Here is a 19,164-nt window from a genome sequence, read left to right as displayed (position 1 = left end):
ACACTATCTCTGTGATCTAAATAATGGCATAAATTTGCAGATCAAGAGCTGAGTTTGTCTTGGGGATATATTGGCTGATAAAGATATGCAGTGTGCCAGGGGACGTGTAAGTTAGCAGCCTAATATGCTTAGTGAGCCAACAGCTGGCTTGATTTGTACATCCATTAGTTATTAGGCCACGAAGCTACAGATGTAGTTGTCTGCTCATCCCATTAATTTGAAAGTGGAATGTGATTTTAGCTGATGTAAAAAGTGCAGAGGATAAAGCATGGGTCTGTTTATGCACATATGGAGCTACTATATGGAGGGACTTTTCTTTCTTCCTGTTATATAGCGCTTTGTATGTCAGCCCAGCCCAGTGATCTACATGCTAGGGACACAGACAGACCATGTGTGCACACATGGAAATCAAATTCCTGCCAACACAGTACATAATATGTAGACAGAGACAGTGCCTTCTCACAGGGAACGGGCCGATGAATGTGGGAGAGGGGAGGGAAGAGAAGGGGAGAGACGAGGCCACATTCTTTCCAAAGGAAGGGGGTTTTCGGGGGGCCTGGGTCAAAAGTCTCCAGTGTGACTGCTTTACAGCGCATGAGAAATCTGCTCCTCACATACCTCTCCCACCACACGCTCCCTGCTCTCACTACATTGCTATCCCAACATTTCTACATAGTAGTCAATGGATCGGTATGAGAGAGGACGGAGAAGTCTGCCTGCCTTAAAATAGAACATAGAAAAAGAACTTATTTGCTTTGCTGATGCAGCTACAAAATCCTATTAGAGGAATACTACTAAAACACACGTGCTCCTCTTGTAACGTACTACGGTTCAATATTTGATTTGAACATCAACAGCTCTGCCTGCAGGCCACAAACCACAAGAAGACTAACCTGTGATGTCACCAAGATGTACAACTTGAAGCCACTCCATTAATAACATGGTGTGTGATTTTGTAGACTCAGATTTTTGAACTTTTCCACCCAAATAAGCAATAATTTTTCTAAATCAGAAAATCTCTGTGGGTGCCCTCACTGTCACCTCTTCTATCTTTTCCAGTTCATTCTGACTGGATAAACATTAAGGCAACAACATTATGCAGGGACAGATTTAGGGCTATGCAAACATATTTGTAGCTATGTGGGACAGTGGTGAAATTTCACCAAGGCAAATTGAAGTGTTGGCTGGGATAGGAAAGACATACTGAGATCCAGTGGTATTCCCATTAAACTCAGCATTCTGTCTCCTCCAGCCCCTCCCAGCTGTAACCATGGAAGTATTATATAGGCTGTAACAGCCCAGGCCTCGGGGCAGGGCAAAGGGGGAAGTCCTATGGTTTTGACAACACATTGATGGGTCCCTATGGAGTGGGAGAGGCTCTCCTCAGACAGTGATCTCAGTCAAGCTAGCCCTTAGTAAAGGATAGAGTTAAGAGACTGAGCTGCTTCTCGATGCACACAGAGGATAGACGATAAGTGGCACCATTTGCACTATTTGTGATTCCTGTCATACCAGAGGCTTTCAGCTCAATAAACAAAACTGCTGGACTTGAGTCCATCCTCTCCTTGTTGATTTCCTGTCTCTCTATGGACTGTGATGGCCAAAGCACAAAAACAAACATAACAGAGCTTCTTAGTATTTGTTTGCGTGACACTGTATGGTAAGAAAGTAAGACAAACGGGACAGTTGGCTCACCCACAGGTCACATTTCAGTTTATTTAAATTTTATGAATGCTGGTTTACAGCCTTTTTGCATCAATCTAATGTGAAAATTTAAATCAGGCTATATAAAGGACACAAGGAAGATGCTGATGGAAACTTAACGAGATTGAAAGTAGAAAATATATCAGAATTTTTCAGACACGCAATTCAAAACAAAAAACCTACAATGGGCAATATCTGTGAAAGGAACAGAAACTGCTACAGAAACTATTTTAATGCATTAGTAAGCAAAGAACACAAACTGAACTTGATACCGGGAACACTGTACAGAAGACCGTCCTTTAAAAACTGAATAAACAAATACTTAAGACCTTGAATGAGAAATGGTCAGCCCACTGCAGGTTTTTATACAAAATATACTGTAAAGATCAGTCTCATTTAAAAAATGAAAATATATTATGACTGTATGAAGTATATGCTGCTTTGTATTATTTACAATCAATACAGTGTTTCAGACTGGATAGAGTGAAGGTTTTTCAGATAAATCAAAGCTGTTTATTTACAGAGGGCCATTATTAATGGGCTGTTCCAGGATCTCAGGGCCAGGATTATGTACGGCCCACATCCTGGGCTTTAGCTTTCTGGGAAAAAAAAACAGAGAGGACACTCAGGCAATTAATCTCAATGCAATCTGACAGTTACCAAGGAAAAGATCAAGTATCTTATTTTAAGTTGATTTGCTCTTGTTACCATTATCCGCCTGTATTTCTTAGCCAGGTCAACATTGGTGCGTCCAGGTTGGAAGGGGTACAACCACAAGATGGAGTTCCAGGAGAAGCCACAGGTCTTCACCCCACTCAGTAGGTAACGCACCTCCTCATGGGTGAAGTCTGTCCTCTTCCTCCGCTAAGAATGAAGGAATAAAGGTGGAAGAGACGAGAAAGATAACAGTCGTTCGTGTGAGTAAAGAGTAGGTAAGAAGCCTGCAGATGGACAGATGGGTGTGGATCATGAGACAAATCGCATGCGCATGGATGCACATGTGCACGCACACTGATACAACATGCAGTACCTCCACTTCTGCACATGTGCAGTTCATTCTTTCACTAGATTCAGATTCAGGAGGCCAAAAGACAAACAGATTGTATAGTGTGTAAATTTCTTCTCTGACTTCACGCCTAGATACTAAAACACTGTCTGTTTTAAATGATCTCTCCACTATACATCTCCTACCTTCATTCTACAGATATTTTTCTGCACCAAGAGGCAGAGCAGGATACATTCACCGCATTCAACAGCCTGTTGGAAAGCCTATGATAGTAGACTAGGGAGTAAGTAGTTAACCATGTAATTATTTGACAGAAAAATGTATTCTCTTAAACTCTTACAATGGAACAGGACTCTCTGCTAGGCTTAGTCTTCGGCTTATCATCTAGAGCACAATCTCCATTATCAAGCTGTGTTCTTCTCTCTGTATTTTGAAAGATAGGAGAGCAATTGTGTGTATGTGTGTGTGTGTGTGTGTGTGTGTGTGTGACAAAGACTGAGTGAGAACAGGCCAAGTACAGATGTTGTACACCTCATTCTGTTACACAACAAGACATCAACGGGCCTCAGACTGAAGTGAATAGAAAGACAATTTCTCTTTTCTCTCCTCTTTCTGTCTTGCCCCCCCCTCCCCCTCCCCCTCCCCCCTCATCGGAGTGACATTACGTCATCCGTCACGCCTAATACAGCAGCCATGCAAACAACAATAGAGGAGGAGAAGAACGACTAGAGGACTAGAGGAAGGGAGAGGGAGGGACAGAATAAAAGAAAAGGGGGAGAGAATAAAGACAGAAAAGGAGTGAAAACAGTCATACAATAAAAGATGTATACTGGACAGACAGAATGAGAGTGTCTTCTGGACAGTGGAAGAAAAAACAGATCTAACAATGAAATGGGATTAGACGAGGGTGTGAGGGGACAACAGAGTCTGGACTGGAGTACTTCAGACAAAGAGAGGCAGTTGAAAAAGGCATTATGCTGAGAAGTATAGAGATACAGCATGAAAGCACAAAGAGGCCTAGCACACAGCACAACAGACACCAACAACCTCCGCTGCCACGCTGCAACAACACAGCAGATATTCAGCTATAGAAAGCCTGATCAAGAGCAAGTGAATTGACACGAGACTGGAAAAGTAGGAGGAGAAAAATGGAGTTGGATGGCAAAAGAGAAAACGCTGGAATTTTTGGGATTGGAGCAGTAGTGCAGCATTAGGGGAATATAACCCCATAAACACTATTTACCCTTGCAATATAATGAAAAGTACAGAACATGTAAAGCTACAACGTGGAACAGACTAAAATGTCGGTCCTTTCACAACCCTGTCACTGCGATAGCACAAAAGCATCAGGCCACACACTCTCTCTCTCTCTCTCTCTCTCTCTCACACACACACACACACACACACACACACACACACACACAGGGTGTTCTACAGAGTGTGAAACAGCTTAATACAGCTGTGTTGCTCTGAACCAGCTCTGGCCTGCGCTGTGAGAACACTGGCTGGCGTTCAACATTCCTTCTGTTCTTTAGCCAGTCTGCTGCCAACAACACACTGGAGAGGACAGCTCCCACCACAGGCTCTCTGTCACACACACGCACACACACACACACACACTTAAACAAATTAAACTAAATATCCATATCTGAGCCATAGATTCAACAGTGAACAGAACATACCTCCAGGGAGACAAGGCTTTTTCAGAGGAGTCAGGCTTATACCTGAGAGGGGGAATGACAGGATCATATGCCAAATGTCAAGGACAGGTACAATAAATATGTTGCTGCTGTATGATAGTGTCACATATGTACCTTTCCTGTTACGAGCGGTGAATTTGTTCATTTCAGCTCCTCTACGCAGTGGAGTCAGGGAGATGCCTAAAATAGACAGAAATGAGACATGAGGGTGGACCCTCAACACCATCAATTTATTTACAGAATAAATACAAAGAACTTTTTGGGAGAGACAGACTGCTATCTGCACTCGTGTTTATGATTCTTACCATTGTAATTCTTCCTGTGATGTTTCACTGGTAGGGAGCTGTTTGGCTGCCCCGCTCCTTTACGTACGGGAGTCAGAGAGACCTCTGTTACAATGGAGCAGATATTAGACATTTTAATTTTACAATTTTACAGCATAGCAATAATTACAGCGAGAGTGTGTTCTTTACTGATAATATAGGTGCAACAGTGATGGAGCTATGGACAAGGCACTTGCGACAAATTCTGTAAAGTAAATAAAATATGAGTTTTATACACTGGCTACCGATGCATGTTTACTATCTGAAAAGTTCTCTTCCAATTGGTCCACACTGCAGGGCTTCCCATATATTGATCGTATTTGTGTGGCCGCCCAAGAAAATTAACAGCTACCCAAGTCAAATTTTGTTTTACACTTATTTCGAGTGCTGTGATGCACTGAGCTGGCACTCAAATCGTCAACATAGTTTACTAAAAATAAAGATTTAATGCTCTTATTAAGCAATAAATGTGTGTTAGCGAAACACAATCACCATAATTTATTGCAGCTATGATGTACTGCATAGAGGGGCAAAGTTTGAAACATAACCTCACAATGCCCTGAGGAGGCAACCCATTTGTATTAGCTGTACTTTTGCTGTACTGTACATTTGCCTCACAAAACTAGCGATAAGCCAGTTTTACTATAGATATAGCCTACTTATAAATATAAATATACACACAACTGAACACTGAACACTTACGTACATCATTTTACTGAACAGAGGAATAAAGAATATTTCACTACCCTCCCCACCCTCCTCCCCCGACACACACATACACGCACACCAACCTGTGGGAAACACTGTCCGTGCTTTACAGTAATTATCAGCATGGCTGGAATGTGCTCTTTGACCAATCAGGTTGCTTGACTGAAACTATAACTGTTTAATAGAGGGATTTACTGTATGTGTGTGTGTGTGTTCAAATGTTCAAGCCTCCTACCTCTCCAGTGTTCCCTGCTTCTCTGCGGCTCTGCTTCTGAAGCTCTGTCTGAGTGTGCGTCTCTCTGCTCCTGGGACTCTCTCCTGAGCGGCGGGTCGCAGTGACGAGCCCTGAACCTCTGTGTGGCCTCCTGGAGAACCTTGTGCATGTCGCAGCTGTGGTGGCAGGAGCTCTGGAGAGCCGCGAACGTCCTGCTGGTCACCTCCTCAAAACGCAACACGCAGCCTGGAGGAGAGAGAAGAGGGGTAAAGGGAATTGCCTTTACATTCATTTAGCTGTGGTGGCCTCTCACAGCTCAAAAAAGTTAATTAATACAATAAAAATTCCTCATCTGGCCTTATTGCTCAGCCCACCTGTAAAAAAACACAATTACAACTGCAGCATAACTGTCCATATAGGAGGATAGAAAGGTCTAAAATAAAGCCATTCTTAAACTGCAACACCTAGTGGAGCTGATCCTGGAATGGGTCCAAGAAGTGAACTTTATGCAGTCTCAATATCCATAAACAATTCTACAGAAAAAGCTGCCAAGACCTGGGCTATTCTTTGCATTAAATGTAAAATATCACATGAATTATGGCCGAAATATAGGAAGTAAGAAAATTCACACTGAGATACCGAAAAGGTTGACCCGACTCCCACTGACCATTTGATAATTCAAGATGGAAAGTATTTAACTGAGGCGTAGCTTTACGTTCTCCTACCTGAGCACCTGATGTGAGATGGTGTGTGTAGAGCCACTAGGTGCTTTCCCATTCTCCTGTTCTCACTGTCCAGCAGCTCAGAACATAAAGACAAGGCATCTAAGAGAGAGAGGAGCTGTTATTACTTGGGAGAAGAGCTTGAAATGAAATATCTAATAAAAACCAAAATTCCAGCAAAGAAATAATCTCGTTATCTGCTGTTGAATAATAACAGTGTGCTAAAGGACTGAAGCAATGTTTTCTACCTTCATCATCAGTGTATTTCTTCTCCTTTGGTACTCTGTGCCTCACTGGAGCTGGGGGCTTAAACACTTGACTAAACAGAGGGGGAAAAAAACAAAACATGGGAGTCACATCGCTCATTGTAAGCCATCTGTCATTTGAGCTTATCTGGTCAACTAGTAAACATGATCACTGTTACTGAGCCCAGTCTACTGACCTATCTGCTGTGTGTGGCTCTCCGACTCCCTCTAGTGATGTTACATGGGAAGACATCAGGGTTCCAGTACCCTTGCACACTGAACACAGCACACCCCCTCCGTCCGGTGCTTGTCCTGGGACCCCGACTCCAGTATGAGCCACTGGGGCAGACAAGGTGTCACTGTTGATCTGATAACGCTCCGCCTGAGAGCATTGTGCGTTTTTAGCCTTCTCTCCCTGAGTATTTAAATTGGAGCTCTCATTCTTCCATTCCCTTGTGCTGTCCCTCTTGTGCCTCAGTGATATTCTGACAGTTTCAAGGTTGCTATCACTCCCAGTTTCTACATCATGAGTGCTGGTCTGTCTGTACGCTGTGTGTGCTCTTTTATTGCTTTTGTTCTGGTGTTCTGGTTCTTGCACTCTGCTGGCAAGTGCAGATTTCTGTGTGTCATCATTGGCTTTGAATATCTGCCGTCTTGCGTGACCCTAATAAACAACACACATATTACAGTCTGTGATACACAGTAAATGGCACGCTTGAACTGAAATGAAATTATAGTGTGTATGCAATGTGTAAGCCAAGGTATTTCATAATTCAACAGCTCAGTGTGTAGTTACCTCTACCAAAAGATGCAGCGCTATGTCTCTGTGTTGAATCTCCTCTCTCTGACTCCTCTCTGCTCTCACATTCTCTCTACCTCTCCTCTCTAGGACAGGCTGCACTGGAATAGATTCCCTCCAACACTCCTCACACCTCTCTCTTTCAACATCTCTGCACTCTCCTCCTCCTATCCTCTCTTCTCTGCATCCCCTCAGGTCAACAGAAGAAACTGGAGCGATCTCTCGGTGGTTCTTCCACTTCTCTTCTCCTCGTTTTGGACCCATCCCGTCTCCTACTTCTTTCCATCTCTCATTTGTCATCTCTTCATCTCTTCTGAACCACACCTCAGATGTATCCCTTTGCATTGTCCCTCTCTCCACTAGACTCTCCCTACCCCCTCCATTGAATGCTCCCTTTACCTTCACTGAAACCGGGTATGAAGGTAAGGGTGAGGGTAGAGGTGGAGGACCCAGCTCTTTTGTTGGACTTGGTGAGCCCACGTCTCTCTGCTCGTCCTCAGCCACCTAAAAATAAACATAAGCACACATCATGAGTCACCATGCTGCATGTTTGTGCCGATTAGACTGTGGCCATTTGTGTGCTACGGATGCGTGCCTGACCTTCGCCTGTCTCTTCTCTAACAGGTCAATCCTGTGCAGCAGCTCTCTGGCTGACCTCCAGTAGCCCTCCATGTTTGTAAGGGGCTCCACGGCTCCTTCCTCCCCCTGTTTTACCACTGAGCCCGGCACTCCCAGGGACATCGCTTCACATAGAAAAACAACCAAGTCACTGACACACACTCACATTCATACCTATGGGAAATTTAGAGTCTCCAATCCAGCTGATTTGCATCTTTGAAACCTAAGGAGAACATGCAAACTTCACACAGAATGGGTCCGAGCTAAGATCTGAACTCAGATCCTTGTTGTTGTGAGTCGACAGTGTGAGCCATCGCGCTGCCCTGAACCGGGTTTCCCGCAGGCAATGTGGTAGTCATGGTAGTGATGGTAGTGGCTGACTAACCTAAATAAATATCACACACTCTATTTGCCATTTCTCTTTAATATGTAAACTTGATTAAATTAGTTTGCATTGTGTTTGATAAGTCAAAATCATATAAGCGTAGTTGTAGGCTACCACAGTATACCAGTAAATGAAGGGAGGAAGTGCAAATGGTTTGTAATGGCATGAAGGAAATAATTTGATGTACAGCTTGCTAACAGAGCTAAATACCAATGTTTTAGACAGGGTATGGCTATATTATGGCTTTAATATTAGATGATGTTGTAACAACTTTACTCATACTACAAAATAATATGCTCCTCATCGCAATTTTGCTGTTGGCCAGGTCAAAATGGACACTGTGTTCGTCATGGCTTTGTTATCAATGTAAATAAACACATACATGAGGGGGTTTGGGATTATTTGAGGGGTACACAATCTAGTCGCGATCGTCTTTGTCAAGGCAGGAAACCCTGCGACTTACATTTATGAAATAAGAAAATTATAGGCCACTGCTTATTAAAGCCTATTAAGTCTACTGTCTTCAATTTAGAGTCCATCTTAAATGATCAACAAGGCTGAAATTCTTGTGAAATGTATAGGTGTGTTTTGACTCACTGGCCTGTTTGCAGGTCTGCAGTATGAATGTAGAAGCCTTCCTAAGCTCCTCACTTGTGGACTCAGTGAGTAGAGTAATGATGAGGGGGAGGCCTCCAAACTGCACCAACTGGGACTGGTGCTCCTCTATAGACAGGGACAAACACACAAAAGGGAGATCCTCAGTACTAAGATATCACAGAGATTGAGGCTGAATTGTAACCTTGAAGAAAGGAAGTGTTGAACTCATTCTAAGTTGCTGTGGGTGAGAATGTCAACAAAGTGCCTAAAATGTAAACTGTAAATCAGAGATAGCAACACTAACTGAAATATATAGACACAGACATAGCATGCTACTGTGAAGTCCTACCAGAGGCCTCAGTGCAATGGCCCAGGGTGAGCACCACAGACAGCCTGTCTCGAGGGTCCAGGTTGGGGCTGGACAGCAGGGAGAGGAGCTGGGGAACTACACCATACTGAGCCAAACCTGTGGCCAGAGCAGCTAGAGAGAAGAGATTTTTAATGGAGAAGGAGATGATTTGGATGCTTTAATGAACTGTAAATGTATGTGTAAGAGAGAGATGCTCACAGTTGTCAGTGATGCAGGCTGACAGGGTCTTGGTCATAGTGACAGACAGCTGGCAAGACAACAGGCTTTTCTCTGCCTCAGATGCTAGACGAACCAGCGCAAGGATCAGAGTTTCCAAACCCCCTGAAGCAGAAAAACTCTCCTGGGCACAAGCTGCAAGAACAAAGAAATGGTGAGCATTAAAATAATAGATTTTTGGTATCATTTTAGACAATTTAACTAGACTACATAAAAATGTTTAGAATCAGCCCTCCTCTATTCCGCCTCTCGTACTTACAGTTGTTGGCAACTGTCATTGCTATGAAGGAGCATATGGGCTGAAAAATCTCAGTGCGGGGGAGAGTAATCTGCTGAAGCCACGTTTTCACTATGGGGAAGGCTGCCACACAGATACGCTGACCCTCCTCTGGAGGACAAAAGACACAATTGAGCAAAACTTGTTTTTAGCTTTGTCTAGTTATAAACCTCCTGCATTGTCCCTTTATTACATCTATAAGAAGTGGCTAGGATGGTATATGCGTTGACTACAAAACACAAATAACCAGACAACTGTACCGTTCTGAGGGTTGTTGACACAGCCACAGAGAGCGCTAGATACAGATGTCCAAAGCTGGCAGGTTTGAGTAGCATTAGCCGGTTTCAGAGTGCCCTCTGTGGAGAGGGGGAAACTAGTCCTGCAAAGAGAAATGTTATTAACCTTGTATGAGTGTGAAAACATGCACAAGTCCATAAAAGGCAAACTCTGTTGTAACACAGTGTGTAACATTGTAAAGTGTCACTATTTACCTGAAGAGGTCCAGGAGAATGTCCAGGCAGCCAGTGGTCTGGGCAAAGGTCTGTCCTGACTCTACCATAGCACATAGAGAAACATGAGGGCTACAGACATCTGTTAAACAACAGCTAGATTATCATATGGTCAGAAACCTTATATTCAATTTTCCCTTTGTTCCACTAGATTTTGTTTCTTTTATGACCTTGTGACCAAGCTAATCCAAAGAAAATGTAGTGTAAAGTGTAAAAAATGCTTGCACATCAATGGTAAGTCTTTCTCGAGCCTCAATCTTACTGTTGTTGGCTACCAGCACAGACAGCAAATAGACAACCACTCTCCTCTGTGTCAGTGGGGTGTCTTCTTTCAACAACCAGCCGGCAAGGTCTGAGAACGTCTCCTTTCTGCACAGAGAGTTCTTGCAATACACTAGCAGAAGGAAAGAAGCACAATATATGAATATATAAATCCTCTACCGTAAAATGACTTATATCTGTAAGTGCACAATACCACATTACATGAGTCAGACAGCATCTTTTACAGATGGCTGTTGTTTACAGGTAGACAGTCTTGTGAACACACACAATGTTTAATTAGTCAGCGTCAAACATTTCAAAATAAGCTTTTAAATGTAATTAGCCCTTTTCAAACTTTTTTCTATTCATTTTTTAACTGTTGATATATTTTACTGTACTAAAAAACAATTACAAAAACAAGTATGACCGTCTCATTTTGAAAGCAAAAAAATGTAGCTTACAAAAACAGTCAATATATCAAAATCAGTGGATACACTGTGCTGCTTGCTAAAGCCTGCAATACACAGCAGACTGAAAAAGGTTGGAAAACAGGAAACAATCAATTATTCTACGGCCGCAACTACAGAATAAATTAACTTCAAGAATTGTGAGTTATGCACATTACAAATACAAGGACACCCACGTACACACACCCACTTACCATTAGTCTCAGCTAGTGTGCCAAGTGTGAAGAGCGCAGTCTCCTTTACATCTGGATGAACAATACTGGACTTGGAAAGGTTATACACAAATGCCACACCTCCCATTCCTCTGAACAGGTCCACATTATCCTCTGAAATATTGGAAAAGGAATGGAGGAGACAGTTGGGAGGATGGATAAAGAGTCCATTCAAATATATACACTTAGAAACAACATCAAGGTGTTGAGCTTAATAAACATATCACACAGCCTACTAAACTAACAGCTGGTTTGATTTGATTTAGGCAAACAACACTCAATGAGTCTGACTGAGGGGCTGCAAGTGAGGTGTGTTTCCATAAGATTGTGTCAGTCTGACCTTTCTTTTCACAGATTGAGTAGATGGTCAGGAGAGCTTGTTTCTGCAAATCAGGACATTTCATCTGATATTTCAGGCACTCAAGCAGCAGATTGAGATCTGTCTTTGCGGCTGTAAGAGAACAGAACCGTGAACACAGACCAGGCAGTAGCTGGACAGACATTTGAAATGATAAAATGTTTGCAGCACTTGCTTCTAACAGCAACAGAAGTTGCACACCTGGAGATAGCAATTAACGTTACTTACTGTTAAGGCTGGTGCTGCTACCATCCATGTTCCTCTTGAAATGGCCTTATCTGTGGTGTAAAAGCCATAACGTAAACAAAGGTTAAAAGTCGTCCCAGTAACAATCTAATATTACTGAAAATACATCTCTCATCGCCCACGTCTAACTTGGGTTAGGCTAACCTAAAACATCACACTACCTAACCTGGCTAACCTAAAACATCACACTACCTAACCTGGCTAACTCTAACGACCTAACCCAATTTCGACCATGCTAGCTTTCAAATGATAGATTTTGCAAACAACTAATTTAATGTCCAAAATGGTGTCTCCCCAAGTGCTATCCAACTGTCAGTTAAATGAAGTTATCATAGTTACAATAAAACGTCGGCTGCTTACCATCACAGTGCCAACAACTACTTTGAAGACAGTGTTGCACTGGGAGGATAACAGGCATCAAATATGTTTCCTACAATAAACAAACATGGCCTGGTCGCCAGTGAATTGTTAGGAGCGGGAAAGTGTCAATAACGAGAGGCCCCGTACGTCTGATGATGGGAAAAGATCAGCGTTTTTTTAGGTTCAGCATTTGTGCGCTTGCTTTTTGGATTCAGCAGTAATCCAGCAGAATTATCCGTTTGTGTGAAATCACATGATTTTCCAGGATTTTCCAATATCTAGTGGGGGCTAGTTGACCTGATAGCGGAGGGTTACCTGATACCAATATTACGGTACATTTTACTCATTTGCTGTCTCGCGGATGTTAGAGGGGGTGTGTGAAACAGAAACAGTGCGCCCGAAGGCTACGTTACGTCACGCGTTGGTTGTGGACCGTCGGCGTCACGGATGGACTGTCCAACACCGATTCATTCGTAACGTTTACTAAATTTGTATGTATCTGATTTAATACACGTTTATACCATATAACATTAGCTAACATAAGCACACAGTTGCCTTGTATGTAGGGTAGGAAGCTAGCGTGTAGGGTAGGAAGTTAGAGTGTAGTTTTTTAATAGTAGCTAACGTTAGCCATGATCTGTTTAATGTTAGCGAAGCTAGACAGTGCCTTGGTTACTAGCTAACGTTAGGTCAGCCTTAGCTTAGCTCGCACTTCACGCTATGTATGGACATGTCATAGCCAGTGGAATGCTACTACTGCTAGTTTATTAGCTTCTAACGCGTTGATGTTGCTGTGTGAAGAAATGTGTTCGCTTATTGAGTTAATGTAGCCAACTCAGCGTTAGCCGGCTGACTCACACACGCACACCATCAAAAATCTAGTCAAGTTAGCCAAGTTACGTTAGCCCCTTGGTTGCCAGTTCTCTTAGCAAGAAACAAGCTGAGATGATCATTTAATTCATTTTCTTCTTTTCCACATCTTAGACATTGAGGTGACTGAGTTGCATAGCCAGCAGTCCTTGCAGTGGCACTGAGATGTCTGGACGTGTGTGCGCCAGCATCCTGCACAGAGCTTCAAGCTACACACTGACACTCTCCTCCACCGTCTCATCCCAGGTTCCTCTACTCACCTCTTAATCAGACTGTTTGCATTCTTATACTTGGTGTATTATTTATCAGGCAATCCTAATCTAATTGTCTTTATCTCTTTTTGTTCAACCAGTATGCCCACCTTGTAGCATCCCCCTCTTCTCAACGAGGACCAACCCAGCATTCTCACTTCTCATCCTGGGGAAGCTCCAGATCAGACCAGTGGTGCTGCAGTGGTGATGAGTCAGGACCTGGGTCTCAAGGTGGGCGGTTCCTCTCGACCCGTCAGGATCTAGACTTCCAGCTCAGCCGGGTCCAGATCAACAGCATTCTGCGAACTAATGAGCAGGTGATGAGTAGCATAGTGTCCCTCTTTGGGTCAGGGAAAGAAACCTACAGTTGACACTATCTGAATGGATGTGTTGGATATTAAAACAGGCTAGTATGTTCATGAGGTAGAGGGGTATTGAAAAAGCTTTTTTTATTCAATCAAACTTGTCAGTTTTACAAATAGTAAATAAATAAACCCTGCAGTCATTGTTAATGCAGTAAATGTATGAGTTGTAGCCTAAATAAAAAACTGTGTAGGAATATGGGTCTTTGTAGGCAAGTGGAGTACTAAGCGGCATGCTAAGCATGTCACATGTCTGTATCTCAGGTTGTGAGTGTGCCTGAGTTTGATGGCAGGGGACTCAGTGCTGTGAGGAAGTTTGAGAGCAACCAGCTACCTGCGAACACACCTAATGAGGACCGTCGCAGTGCAGCCACCTGCTTACAGGTACGCATCCCCTCTATACATCCATCTCCCTATATTTCTGTCCCACCTCTTCCTCACTGCATATGTGATTTTTCATTCAACTTTCTCTCACTTCTCCAGACAAAGGGCATGCTCTTTGGAGTGTTTGACGGCCATGGAGGCTGGGCATGTGCTCAGGCAGTCAGCGAGCGTCTGCTGTACTACGTAGCAGTTGCGATGATGACGCAGCAGAGCCTGGAGGAGTTGGAGAGGTGTATGGAGCATGGCAGACCTGTTCCTCCCATCTTACAGTGGTACAAACACCACGGGGACTTTAACTACCGCGACTCTGCCTCACTCTACATAGACCACCTCAGAGTCTTCTGGCAAGAACTGCTGGACAGTGAGGAACACGGCGAAGGCATGAGGTGTGTGTTAGACGTGTGCGTTGCTGGCAGCCTCTGCCATCTGGGGGGCAGTCCTTGGGCAGTGCTTGTTTAGTGCTGTTGTTTCAAACAAATCCTCCCCTCTTGTTTGCCTGTTTTCCTTTCCCTTCATTTGGCTTTCTACTATCGCTGTTCATTAGCTAATAGTAATAACAACAACAATAATAATTAGAAGAAAAATATCCATTCCTACATTAAAATACAGCATCAGCTCAGTTATAATTACCTAAACGTGTGAAGTTTAACTTAAACTAGCTTTTGGGAATTCTTGATGAGAAAGAAAAGTGTGTGTGTTGTTGTTGTCTGTGGGTGCCATAAGTGGTGGGGCTACTGCCATGTTAATTTAATGTAGAGAGAAATTATGAAAGAAAAGTTACGGCATTGATTTTTACGTCTCTTGGCATTTTAATGATGCTAACCTAGATACAGAGGTGTGACCAAGTCAACTTTGCTCGAGTCCCAAGTCAGTCTCAAGTCTTGAGGTACAAGTCTCAAGTCTACATGTAGAACAGCAAGTCAAGTCAGAACAAATCAAGAGTCCAGTATCAATTTAATATCTTAAAGAAAACTAAATATCTAGGACTTTTCAATGCAATATGGTTTTAATAGGATAAAAAATTGGTAAGAGCATCATGAGTTTGATTTCTATAATCAATTTCAACTTCAATAAATTCAATCATTCCATACAAATTGAGAAAACAGAATTTAAATTCAGTCGTCTGCTGGAACAAATCTCATCACTTTCAATCTAAGTCATTTACACAAACACAAGGGCCCGGATCTACTAACATGTCGTAATTCCAGGCGCAGCACAAAAGCAATTGTGGGTGAAATTTGTACCGCCAGCGCATGGTATTTACTAAAGTAGCGCACGCAAATGAGCGGAGGCGCAGATAATTATAATTTAGACTGCGCAAATATGAGGGCCAAACAATGTGCACAATAGCCTATTTGCGGCAACGTAATGATGGACAAAAGAAGCGCAAATTTCTCTCCAGTGGAGCTGGAATTGTTGGTGGCAGAGAAAACCACAAAGCACGTACCCGCGCGTAAAAAGTCACTCTGGAACGATATAACAAATAAAGTGAATGCAGTTGGGCACCACAAGTGCGATTTAGCGGAGGTAAAAGCGCTGGTATGATATGAGGAGGTGAGCCAAAATGCTTACCATAAATAAAGCCAAAGAGGAGCCTTAACTCCCTTGGAGGAGCAGCAGGAGAGCCTGACTGAGATACAGGTGCCAGTGTGGGAGGGATGGAGACCTGGTGAAGGTATGAAGCCGCACACACACCTCTCCACGGAGAGGTTATTACGCACACATGTTTTAGCTGCATTGTTTACATCAAGGCTATGCCGCTCAGATTGGCTCATAATAAGTGTCAGCAAATCCAGAGAAGAATGTGCGAGCGTGCGTTTTCCTTTTTGTGTATTTAGGTAATAGTCTGCATATTGAGTGCGCATTCTGCTACTCTGCCAATGACGCGTAAATGGTGTATTTTTAAATCAGCATACCCGTTTAAACCTGATTGGAATTATAATAGGGATGCGATCTAATGTCTACATGTTATGATGTGTAGATGACTGTGTCACCTTGATCTTAGAGCCAGTTCCAGAGCCAGTCTCGTTTGAGCCATTCTGTGCGCAAAATGATAAGACATGATTTTCCTAGGTCTTAAATTCCGTGCGCAATCAGCAGGTGTTAACGGCCTCCAGCTCTTGATAAATCACGTCCTCTGCCAATTTCTATAAAACCCTCCCTTAATTTTGCGCTTCATCCTTGGAACACCCACAAATGCATATGCAATTATATCAAACTGCAAAAAAAGGCGCACCCAGCTCAACCCATGATTTCAGGCGCAAATGTGCTGTGCAGAGAACAAGGTTTTAGCACCCGCAATGCGATTTGCACTGGCGCAAATGTTTAGTAGATCCGGGCCAAGATCTTTTGTCAAGACATTAGAAATCTTTTCAAGTCATCAAAGCAGAAGTCAAAGTCAAGTCCCAAGTCAGCAGAACCCAAGTCAAGTCAAGTCTCAAGTCTTCTCTTCATGCATTAAGTCTCAAGCAATGAAAACTGTGACTCGAGTCTGATTCGAGTCCAAGTCATGTGACTCAAGTCCCCATCTCTGCCTAGATAACTAAATATGATCCATTTTCCTGTTACAACCCATTATCCCCCGCTCCTTTTAGTCCTCCGGAAGCTCTGGACTACGCTTTTAAGCGACTCGACACCGACATCTCCTTGGAGGCTCAGGTCCCTCTTTCCAGTGACCTGATGAAAAGCACAGCCATACAGGTAATAATTTAAAGCCTGCAGTGCTGCTTCATCTTCCCCAGATAGTGTACGCAAGATCACACAATGACGATGCATCATAATCTGCCCAGGTTGCGTTTGCGGGTTCCACTGCCTGTGTGGCCCATGTGGGCACAGAGGGGATCCACGTGGCGAATGCCGGTGACTGCCGAGCGGTGTTGGGGGTGCAGGAGGAGGATGGGTCCTGGAGCGCTTTGCCCCTCTCCTGGGACCACAACTACCAGAACCAGGCTGAGCTGGAGCGGCTCAGGGCTCAGCACCCCCCCTCAGAGAGAGACACCGTGGTCACAGACGACAGACTTCTAGGGGTGAGAGTTCATCATGGTACACTCTGTTAATTTAGAAAATAAGCCACTGCCTGGTATACCTCGCTCTCTCTCCCCCACTGAATTAATTGGTCCCATCCTTTTGTGGTGCCATCAGGTTCTGATGCCCCTGCGCGCCTTTGGTGACGTGAGGTTCAAGTGGAGTCGTGAGTTGCAGCAGAGCGTTCTAGCCGGCCTGGACTCTGGAGTGGACCTGGACTCTCTCAACCTGTACCAGTACACCCCACCCAACTACCTAACTCCCCCCTACCTGGATGTGGCACCTGAACTCACCTATCACAAGCTGAGGCCTCAGGACCGCTTTCTGATCCTAGGCTCTGACGGGCTGTGGGATGAACTGGGGAGCGAGGAGGCTGTGCAACTCGTTGGGGAACACTTGAGTGGGATTCACCTCCAGGTTTGTGTGTAGAATGGAAGTGGCACGTATCATCCTTTCTTTTGATTAGCAGCACTCATTTTTACAGAAATCGCACTTTATTACCATTTCCCCCCGTCTTTTTCTCTGTAAACCTTAAGTGCTGCTAATCAGATGATGTTTCTTAGATGTCCCGTTTGATATTTCTAACTCCTCTCTGTCCCTCCTGTTTCTCCCAGGCTCCAGTGTCTCCATCTGAGAGGCAGCTAAACTTGGGTCAGATGCACGAGCTGCTGCTGAAGCGCCGAGCCCGTGCCACCCCCGCCCTCGACCCCAACGCCGCCACGCACCTCATCAGACACGCCCTGGGCACCGGGGATTACGGAGAACTGTGCCAGGAGAGACTGGCCTCCATGCTCGCGCTGCCGGAGGACCTGGCTCGCATGTACAGGGACGATATCACAGCGACTGTGGTGTATCTGAACTCGGACCTGGCCAAACCCCACCACAGCTAACACATAGACTGTTTCAGAATGCTAGACGAACATACAGAGATACATAAACATAAATCGTCTTCAGCTCAGAGTTGGGAACATTTCCTCCCGTCTTTTTCTCTGGATATTTTTGGACAAAAGGGATAATCATTAGAACCTGTCGCAAAAAGTGATTTACAAAGAATTTTTAAATGAGAGTGTTAAGTGATGTTTTCTGTACAGCTGGATCATTTTCACTGTTCCATAGACTTTACGCAGGTTACATTTATAGATCGTTGCAGCGGTCATCAGGTTACCACAGTACAGGCCATCGGTACAATGCAGATCTCATGTGGCATTGTTTTTGTCACAGAGGAAGTGGTTTTTCCCCCATCTGCATATCAGAAATGGAAATAGTGGAGTAAATACTAGACTATAGATTAATGCACACATTCACTTTCTACCATGTTTGTATTCTGTTTTTTTATGTGCCGTTTCAAGTTTTTGCTGTAGACAATCCATTGTTGAGATAATCTTTTCCGTTTACCTGACCCATGTGAAAGCTTTTAAGTATACTTTTGGCTTTGTGAAAAGGTGTTGTATTCTGTGTGATTGTAAGACATATTTAAGTTGACTTTCCACTTAAAACAAAAAGGGCGACTTCAAGTTGTGGATGCTTCATATTAAACAGTTGAGAAATTACTTTGTTTTGCTTGTGTGTTGTGATGCATAGAAACATGAATTAAAAAACGATTAAACACTTTGTTAGTCAACTTTTAAGGAACAACTAGTGAGTAAAAGTGAGAGTCTTGCAAATTGGAACCACTAATTATGAGAGTTTGATTCTCTGTCCTCAGAAATTGTGTGGGAGACAGACATTTCAAAACAAACAGCTCTAACGTATTATTTGCTGAGTGCCATAGGAGCCGGTCTGATCCTCAAGTGTTTTGTCAACACATGCATGTCATCCTCAGTGAGAAAAAGTTCAACCCTGGCTGTCAGATTATGCTGAGGTGTAAACAATATAAGTATGTGAAAGTATATATTTTACAAAATAATTAATGTTTTATTTTTCTACACTTTCATCACTTAGAATTTGTGAGTTAAAAAAAATGCCTGACACAGTGA

At 43.5% G+C, this 19,164-nt stretch overlaps 2 protein-coding genes across 2 annotated transcripts; one reads left to right on the top strand and one right to left on the bottom strand.

Annotated features, from left to right (window-relative positions):
• Positions 1 to 1,797: 1,797 nt before the first annotated feature.
• terb1 (telomere repeat binding bouquet formation protein 1) lies at positions 1,798 to 11,836 on the bottom strand. Its single transcript, XM_071911467.2, has 21 exons — positions 11,674 to 11,836; positions 11,316 to 11,447; positions 10,656 to 10,787; positions 10,376 to 10,436; positions 10,145 to 10,263; positions 9,867 to 9,995; positions 9,590 to 9,742; positions 9,371 to 9,502; positions 9,022 to 9,147; positions 8,022 to 8,164; positions 7,821 to 7,925; positions 6,820 to 7,286; positions 6,626 to 6,696; positions 6,381 to 6,479; positions 5,677 to 5,901; positions 4,716 to 4,799; positions 4,525 to 4,590; positions 4,393 to 4,434; positions 3,051 to 3,133; positions 2,413 to 2,568; positions 1,798 to 2,303 (listed from the first exon to the last, which is right to left on the bottom strand). The coding sequence occupies exons 1-21, from the start codon at positions 11,834 to 11,836 to the stop codon at positions 2,271 to 2,273; spliced, it is 2,721 nt and encodes a 906-aa protein (XP_071767568.2). The 3' UTR covers positions 1,798 to 2,270.
• A 940-nt stretch (positions 11,837 to 12,776) lies between these two features.
• pdp2 (putative pyruvate dehydrogenase phosphatase isoenzyme 2) lies at positions 12,777 to 18,728 on the top strand. The gene is made up of 9 exons (XM_078283113.1): positions 12,777 to 12,788; positions 13,282 to 13,413; positions 13,520 to 13,735; positions 14,045 to 14,164; positions 14,264 to 14,550; positions 16,759 to 16,864; positions 16,954 to 17,190; positions 17,306 to 17,605; positions 17,803 to 18,728. Exons 2-9 carry the CDS (start codon positions 13,333 to 13,335, stop codon positions 18,076 to 18,078), a joined length of 1,623 nt encoding a protein of 540 aa, XP_078139239.1. The 5' UTR covers positions 12,777 to 12,788; positions 13,282 to 13,332; the 3' UTR covers positions 18,079 to 18,728.
• Positions 18,729 to 19,164: the final 436 nt, after the last annotated feature.

This window comes from Centroberyx gerrardi, chromosome 4, assembly GCF_048128805.1.
Source record: "Centroberyx gerrardi isolate f3 chromosome 4, fCenGer3.hap1.cur.20231027, whole genome shotgun sequence".
Classification (NCBI taxonomy): domain Eukaryota; kingdom Metazoa; phylum Chordata; class Actinopteri; order Beryciformes; family Berycidae; genus Centroberyx; species Centroberyx gerrardi.
This window is presented reverse-complemented; position numbering and strand designations above follow the sequence as displayed.